Source organism: Botryllus schlosseri, chromosome 1 (genome assembly GCF_051294905.1).
Source record: "Botryllus schlosseri isolate E-star chromosome 1, Bs_hap1, whole genome shotgun sequence".
NCBI classification, from domain to species: Eukaryota; Metazoa; Chordata; class Ascidiacea; order Stolidobranchia; family Styelidae; genus Botryllus; species Botryllus schlosseri.
Genome location: NC_137236.1, coordinates 19,749,847 through 19,758,813, shown reverse-complemented (window position 1 = coordinate 19,758,813; position 8,967 = coordinate 19,749,847). Strand labels below are relative to the sequence as shown.

At 40.7% G+C, this 8,967-nt stretch overlaps 1 protein-coding gene across 4 annotated transcripts; it reads left to right on the top strand.

Moving 5' to 3' along the window:
- The first annotated feature begins 2,131 nt into the window (after window positions 1-2,131).
- Window positions 2,132-8,650, top strand: LOC145444375 (uncharacterized). 4 transcript variants are annotated; one of them, XM_080322367.1, is made up of 7 exons: window positions 2,132-2,483; window positions 3,066-3,130; window positions 4,513-4,606; window positions 4,668-4,808; window positions 4,968-5,081; window positions 5,332-5,433; window positions 8,415-8,650. In XM_080322367.1, exons 5-7 carry the CDS (start codon window positions 5,013-5,015, stop codon window positions 8,562-8,564), a joined length of 321 nt encoding a protein of 106 aa, XP_080178493.1. In that variant the 5' UTR covers window positions 2,132-2,483; window positions 3,066-3,130; window positions 4,513-4,606; window positions 4,668-4,808; window positions 4,968-5,012; the 3' UTR covers window positions 8,565-8,650. The 4 variants fall into 4 exon arrangements, with proteins under 4 accessions (XP_080178493.1, XP_080178471.1, XP_080178482.1 ...); XM_080322345.1 differs by having other exon boundaries at window positions 4,668-4,863; XM_080322356.1 differs by lacking the exon at window positions 3,066-3,130 and having other exon boundaries at window positions 4,668-4,863.
- The last annotated feature ends 317 nt before the right edge of the window (window positions 8,651-8,967 follow it).

The window sequence follows — 8,967 nt, the reverse complement described above, 5'->3', positions numbered from 1 at the left end:
CAAAGTTTCTGGTTTTCTAAACATACAAGAGGAGAGCAATACTGAAATTGCTATACATTTAGGTACCATCTCCATTGCTGGAACTACGCCGCAAAATTCAACCACTTCTTCACTTCAGAATGTATACCTCATAAGTACAACATATACGTGTACAGTACATATCATAACAACATATACAAAATACAATGGCAATAAGCTGGACAATGTTCATAAAAGAACACATCTATTATGGCGGACCTTGACTGTGGGACAGTATTTTGTCGGTAATCCGACAGTTGTCGCGCATGGCCACATTCACGTCAAAATACAGTCCTATTCTACTGAATTGATTTTGTCTAACAGATTCTTATTCGGATCCAAAAAGTCATGATCCGAAGTCCGATGAACCTATACTTTTTTAGAGTGCTCAAGAATGCACTACTTTTTTAAGTGCTTGGGATAGTAGAATAGGTCTATATAGTTCTACTTAACAGTTTTCGGTTTTTAGGCGAAATAGGGCGAATAGAGTACTCACTTTTTCACTTGCTCGGAAACCTCTACTTCTACGTGTACTAAAGTAAATGTTTACGGCGCTTCTACTACCTCTATATTAGTACCAAAGACGACTTGACTACCATGACCTCCTCAGCGCATAAACCTACTGCGTAGGTTCAACGTAAACTGATGACATTCAGTAAGTTGGACGCAGCTGAGAGTATATATAGCCTTTCAACCGTGTTAGTCATGGGAAAACTTTGGTATCAGTGTTTTCGCAGAAAATCCTATTTGTAAGAGGATGCTTTATGTGGAAGTCAGGCGAAATTTGAGCGCATTGAGAAAGGAAAGAATGATATTTTAAAAAACATGTTTTGGCGAACATCTCGATTTCACGTGAAATGAACATTTCAAAATGAATCAGTTTAGTTCAACGATGTGGGCGGCGAGATAGCGTAATGGTATAATTATCGAATCTTAACATGTTTACATTCTATAGTGTAATCCACAGCTGCAACACCAATAGGGTGTGGGTTCGAGTCCGACCGAGGTCGACTTCACAATTCCTATCCAAGTGTTGGAAGTTTATCTAGGCTCCTCGTCGCCATCTCATCCGTGGTAGCGGTGTCTTATAAAGGCCAGGAAGTGGGTCGTGTTACAAGTCGGTAATTACGGATTAAAAAAGAAAAATTGGCCTGGTGTACATGACAATAGTTGTCGACAAACACCATGAATATCACAAACAACAACAGCTCAACGGTGTCCAACGTGCGGCCGTCCATGAATGATTGTGTATCTGTATTGTGTAGACTGCCGTTAATATTCTATACGAATTTACGAATTATCAATAGGATTTTCGCAAATGACTTTCCGGTGACGTTCTGTCAGGCATTTTCAATCTTTTCATTCGCTACTTATCATCGAGATAAAGTCAATTTCTGTCGATGGGATAGATAGAAGGCCACCAACATCGCTCTTAGCATAGAACGAAAAGCTATCATGAGCTTTGTTGGTTTTGTGGTTCTTGTTTTTTTTTCGGTAGCTTGTGGTTCGATAACGCTGACGTCAATTTACCAACAAGTGTTGTCGTGAATTGGTCTACCGCAGGGGTGGGCAAACTACGGCTCACGGGTAGCATGCGACCCGCAACACCGTTCTGTGCGGCCCGCGAAAGGCTCAAGAAATGCAATAAAATATTGCAAAAAATGAGTACGAAAAATCTAGTTACTTCAAGGACTGGGCCAAACTTTTTCATAATTTATTTCACCGCGATAATTATGTTTTATTCTTACTAGAACTTTATTTCATTGCTGGCGCGATATCCCGACCTCAAGGCTCACCCATTTTAAAAGCTTTCAACTGCTAAACATCGCAGAAGGTGAAACGAGAATGACTTTCGGATCATGAGTGCAACTTTGCATTTGCCACTCCTGCAAGTTTATTACTTTTAGTGCTGCTATTGGAAAATCAGATACGTGTGTGTGTTAGGTAGATTCATTCTCTGTATGGGCAGAAGTATTTATATTTATAAAATCTACGTATTTTACTGGGAGCGCATTTGAAGCTAACATGCTGGTAATGACGCTGTCATCATTACGTGTCATGTCCTGGAGTTAAATTGAAAGTAGAATCAGCAAATCTATAAATAGATTACACTCTCAATTCCAAGCGTTACGCTTGGACACAAAATGACTTTTTCCCTACTCTCGAGTTGCGTAATATTGAAGTAAACACCGTTCCAGCGAGAGAGCGAGGTGTGTTTTCGCGTGAGTGACATAACTCGTGCTCATTCCTCATTCTCCTCTTATCTCCTAATATAAACTCAGAAACGAAATGCGGTATCTCGTGCTCGATGGTGTGTCTGGCGCGGGAATCAGAGAGTGTTGACCGCATTTTGTGTCACGTCTTCCACGAGTGTCGAATTGTGAGTTGGTTCGTAATGGATTCCGAATTAGCTCAAGTTTTGTTAGGAAACGGTATAGAACAGAGACAAGTCGACTTATTGAAAGGTAAGTGCTGATAATATGATTAATATCCATCACGCACATCAGGAAGCTATTAAGATATATGTTCTCTTTATTAACGGTATGCCATGATGTCTTCCATTTCAATAGCTCGACTGTTATTTGTTAATGTGACGCAGCAACGCGTTTTGGTTCATTGTAAGCTTTCAGATGCAGATATATAGTGCAGCTGTTCTTAAATTTTGCGTCATACTGCATGGTAACAGTGCAGCTCATGGCACCGCTGTCCTTTGTAGCAATCGGCAGAGTGCAAAATTATATACAGTAAAAACTGGTGCAAATTCCTGGCATGAACAGTTGTAGGCTACGACAGCGCTACGTTATGTGTTATAGTATCAAAATCGTTTGCATTAGATGATAAAATCATGAATGAATTTCCAATATTGATTTTACCCCTTCTATTGACACAGCTTTGTTATTTTGTAAATGTAGTAACTTGAGTTGGATAATGTCTGAATCACGGATTGCGTGCTGGTTATGCCCATTTTTCTGTTCTGATCCCGATACTCTAACAAAGTACTGGTTGCATCGTCACAAGGATAATTGCGATTTCATATTATAATGCAGAATCTATAATCCGCGTTTTTCCAACTTGAGGAGCTAAAGAATCACGTTGTCAGGCAACATAAAGGGTAAGTGTTCATTGCAAGTTGTTTGGCCTGACCTATATCCTTTAAACCAGAGCATTGGAGCCGGAGCCGTGCATTTTTACCGGAGCTCGACATGAAATTCAGCCGGAGCTGGAGCCCGTTATTTGCGGAGTAGCTCCGGCTCCGACGCATTAATCAAGATGCAACATATATATATGCAACAAGAACCATATCAGCTAATTTCACATAATATAACACCAGGCCTGAATTTTAATGCTGTGCACAGCAATGGCATGGAGTAAAGTGCGTTCAACTGCAACTATGATGAGACTCTTTGGGGTAATGAACTTTAATATACATTTTGATAATATATTCATTGCAGAATTTATTAAAAACCGAAGCTTTTCGAGCTGATACTCATCTAATAAGATGTTATCGACAATTGACAAGTATTCATTATGATGTCAAAGACGGCACGGCGGCACCCATGACTTCGTTGCTGCATCCGATATTACTGGCGGCTGACTGACTGTGGATTACTATAGATAACTAAACTATGGGTAGATTAGTAATCTATATAGACAAGGGATAGCCAACCTTTTCGGCTAAAGGGGCACATGCAATTGACGAACGAGTGCGCGGCCCACTAGCCGCACCAAGCGGGTAAAAAAAAAAGTTTATAAATGAATTAGGTCAATAATTTTATTACTCAAGTATATTGCGGGTCTTCTGTATACCGCCCGCTGGGCTCAGTTTGCAAGGACACGACTATTCGGCGCCTGGACAAATTGATATCGAAGGTTTCCGGTAATATGCAACAATTATTTTATGCCTACATTTCATCGTCGATCTTTCTGCGAGCGCAAAAGAATTTCGCCCGTAATTGCTAATACAGTTCGACTCAATCGGTTGAATTATTTCATTTTCAGGAGGGGGTAGGCTACCAAGCAAAAAATCATGTGACAATTACACGTGAAGCGTGAAGAAAAATTTCACTTCTATTTTAGTTTAATGTAATGTACGACCATTTACTAAAAATGTGACTTGACCCTTTATCTGCCAATGCGTCGGAACTGATATTTTAGTCATCAACATCCCAAGTGTTGCAGCCAGACTTGTAATTTTTGGTTGGCCTTGCAAGTTCACAATCTAAGCCATTCATTTTCGATAACAGGATTTCAATAATATACTAGCAAATTACCTCGAGCGCCACTCAAAACCCTCTCGCGGGCCACAGTTGATCCGCGGGTTGGCCACCCTGATATATAGACAGACCCATTCTATAATTTTCAGAGCCGGAGCAGTGGTAATAATGCGGCGCTGGAGCCGGAGCTAATGTATGATAGAAGAAAGCTCGGGAGCTGGAGCAATTAAAATTTAAGGCTGCTCCAAAGCCCTGCTTTAAACGGCTTTCTCAATTACAGACATATTTCTCAAAGAAACTCTCCCAAAAGATGAGAAGCATTCGTTACAAGAACAAAAAGAAAACAGCCGTCGTCAGTTTCTGTTCAATCGATGGTATAGCATCTAATATGATTTCAATCATTTCTCTGTTTTCGTAACCTTTGATTATTATAAGGGAATGACCAGATGGTGTCTGACAGCGAAGAACTTCTGGCGAAAGAGTATTCAAAGCATGATCCGGACTTATCAAAAATTAGCGCGCTGTTCAAATAATTTCACAGCTCACGTCGCCAAATATTAGCGGATACCCCCACAGGTAGGCTGTTCGTGACATACTGAAGAAATTTCTGTATCTTTTCGATATGAACCTAGTGAGTATCTGGGCTCTTGGCAAGAATGTGCTCAATTTACTCGCATTGTGAGTGATACTGATAACCTTAGCGATAAAATGCTGATGTTCTACTTGAATGTTCAGATCCGAGAAGAATTTGAGCTTTTAGCATCATGCCCGACATCGAAAATGATACAGCAGTACCGTATTATGCTCTCCACTGTGGACAAGATGATTGGTGCAATTTCTGAAGGAACGGTCAGTACCAAATTATTTATTATTTAGCCACACATACTGAATATATCCTATACCTGAACACGACGGAAATTAGTAGGATAAGATGGCAGGGCTGTCAAACCGGACTGACATCACGGACCGGATTCAAACATTCAGATCGCTCACCGGGGCTGTACCAGACAAATGATTCTTATAGGTTGCCTCGAAATTCATGCCATTGTTTTCATGTGTGTACTTCGATTACTAACTTGTTGATAACGATGTTTTCCAGGGAGAAGATGAAAGAAAAAAAGTGAAAATTCTGCTTCAGAAAGAATTGACCGATGGGCGATTAAGATCAAAGTCAACATTGCTCGCCATCGACGTAAAACAGGTATAATTCTATATAGGTCACTTGTATAATTCTATATAGGTCACAAGTGACCAAACGGTGGCCCACTGTGCATCGGCTACATAGGGCCAGCGAGAAGGTTTTAAGGGAGGAGTTGATTGTTGAAATTAGATATATTACCAATTGCCACGTTGGCTACCCCTGTTCTACCTCGATACTTTGAGGAAGGGGCGGATAAATGTGGCCCGCGAGAAGGTTTCGTGTGGCCCGCGAGGTATAATTCTCGAAATTAGTTGAATTGTATATTGAAGTTCTGTACCTCCAAGAAGCTCTTCGAAATTAGTTATAACATCAGGTTAAGTTGTAAGGCCATTGGTGTAACCAGGGCCAGCAACATTTGTTGCAGATCTTGGTATATTCATGATCATGTATAGTAGAATATTTCGTAGTAGATTTATTTGACTTGAAATTTCTCTTAGCACTTCGCATGGTTTAATGTCACTCGATTTCTTGCATTTGGTATTGGAGCCCCCTACTGAAAATGATGAATACGTTTAATTTAAAGAATTCAGTCTAACTGCGCTTGCAGCGAGAGCGTCGGTGATGAAACATTTGCACAAAATGATATCGGCATGTTCACCGAGACCTTGACTTGTTTCACTAAATTATCGAAAAATTCCAGTAATCTAATTTGTGAAATGTTCAGGTTTGTAACCAAGTCACAAAGCTCCGAGTCGCAAGTCAATCTCACTTTTATAGTCTTAACTCGAGTCGAGTGGAGTCATTTTCAATTCACCAACGAGTCGAGTCCGAGTCATGTTATTGTGACTCGAGTCCGTGTCCAAGTCATTGTGTTCACTGCTCAGTTTCCAGTTATAGTCTTGGTAAACCCACTTTTACAACTCAATTTGGTTTTGTTCATTTATTTTGTGGTATTCATGGTGTTTGTCGACTACTATGGTCATTTACACCAGGCCGGTATTCGTCTTATTTTCTGTAACTGCTGACTTATAGCACGGCCCACCTCTAGGCTTTTTGTAAGACGGCGCTTACGCATATGAGGGGGCGAGGAGGAGCCTAGGTAAACCTCCAACACTTAGGTACCGGCATTCGAAAGTCGACCTCGGTCGGACTCAAACCCGCGCCCATTGGTGTTGCAGCCGCGGATTATACTACTACGCTATACCCCGCCACCTGCTTGGTGGTATCGAATGGTTCACATTTATAATGTACTAATTTTCCTCACTTGTAACAGTTTTCTGGTCACATTTTCAGGTACGAGACCAGACGAAATACCAATAGGGTGGTTACTTTACTGTTCTTTGAAATGACAATGAAATGTCGGTCTTGGCCGTCTGAGTCTTGAATCATATGACTTGGTTCGAGTCGTGCGCATCGGCACGAGTCCAAGTCGAGTCACTACACTGGAGTCGAGTCATCTCAGTATTTTGTGCAAATGACGCGCGTCAAGTCGAGTCATCAGAAAATCGTGACTCGAGTCATCACAACACTGGAAATGTCCCTGCGGTCAGATTGTAATTCTAATCTAATTGGTTAAATGTTTTTGTGCTCTAATTTTAGTTCTAATCTAATTCAGTGTTTTCATGAAAGTGCCTCTTTGTCTATGGCATTTTGCAGCAAGAATAACCCTCTCGCGCAGAGTGCCCAGCTGCCATCGCATTACTGCACCGTTCCTACAATAGTAGTTACAGTGACCAATAATAGCCATGCTGGCATATACGGTGACTTACAGTCTGCGATCGCGTTTTTAAAACTCCACGTTAGCACAGCGCCGTGCTCACTTGCATGGGCGATGGGCATGGTTACCACAAAAGAAGTCATTTTATCAAAGGAGTACAAATACAACAAGAAGTATTATGATCATAAACTTCATTTTATTCTGAACTACTAAGCTGCGCACGATACCTGATCAGTTATCATGTTCTTCATCGACTAATGCATCGAAATTAGGACTCAGGGTTGTAATAACTCGAGTCACGATTTTCTGATGACTCGGTTTGACTGGAGTCATTTTCTCAAAATACGGAAATGACTCGACCCGACGCGAGTCAATCTGTGTATTGACTCGACTTGGACTCGAGTCATTGCGTATGACTTGAACCAAGTCATATGACTCGAGACTCAGACGGCCAAGACTGACATTTCCTTGTAATTTCGAATAGTTAAGTAACCACCCTATTGTGATTTCGTATATTTGTACTGGTACTTGGAAATGTGACCAGAAACTGTTGAGAGTGAGGAAAATCAGTATATTTTGAATGCGGGCCATTCGATATCACCAAACAGGGCTACAAAAGTGGGTTTAACAAGACTTCAACTGGAAACTGATCAGTCAACACAATGACTTGGACTCGGACTTGATTCAGTGGTGAATTGAAAATGACTCGACTTGACTCGAGTCAAAACTATAAAATTGCGATCGACTTGTGACTCAGAGCCTTGTGATTTGTTACAACCCATTTAGGACTATGGTCAATGGTCATACATGTATCTGAAAGAATATTTCATCCTAAAGATTGATCTTGTGGGCAACCCCTAGGCCATTTTTTATGCGTCGTGGTCTTGTCATCAGTGGTCCAACTATATAGTCAATTTCACGCTGCCAAGTTTCAGGGGGCATTTTTGCAACTAACGCGCTAGCCAAAACCTGCTTGAGTAATATAGTGTAGGAAAGATTGAAAGTACATCGTTACAAACGTTATTCTGAGCAGACTTGGACAACTAGAAAATTTTCAGCTTCTCCAAATTAGAGTAGAATTAGATTACTGGCATTTTGCTCTAATTTAGTCAAATTAGACAACTAGAATTATCTGGTTGCCTAAGTCTGATTATGAGCGTGCACATTTGAGCTGTGTGGATTGAAGTCGGAGCTAAGAGTGTTCTGTTTTATTCTAGCTCAGCAGTCCCTTGAACAGTCATGCTTCGAAAATGGTGGTCATCATTTCATATATTGACTATATATACTCTTACTGCACAATTTATATGCATTCGTATTATTTCAGGGGCATGAGGCGGAAGTTGCATGTTCTAAAATGGATCCACCACACATACTGATCGTCTGCCATGAGTCGGGCGTTCATCAAGGATGGGTATTGGTTGATAATACCAGTGTTTCATGCACAAAAGGACAAGAAATCCTTAACGTTACCTGACAGCTGTGCATAGAGAGTATTTTGAGTGCATGCATATTGCATATGAATGAACTGTTTTTTTGCAATAAAATTCGTTTTCAGTTCGAGCTCCGTGTCGTTGCTCAGCCTGACAGCGTAGCTATTTTCATTTTGAGCTCTGCGTTGGTATTTAACGCATCAGCGTTATACTTAAACGGAAAAAGTGGTAGACGTATTTGTAGACACAATCGGACGGTAAAAAGGGGCTCACTTTTGGCGTTTAATTTTCCGTTTCAGAAACGAGTTTGAAATTTACAGTGTACTACTCACAGATTCAAATTTCCATCTTGTTCTAAGAATCGGGACAGCCGACTTTCGTCCCTATAGTTTTGAAGATTGGTTATTGAGGTTAAACAGCCTATGAAATCTTGCCATTGCTTCTGAT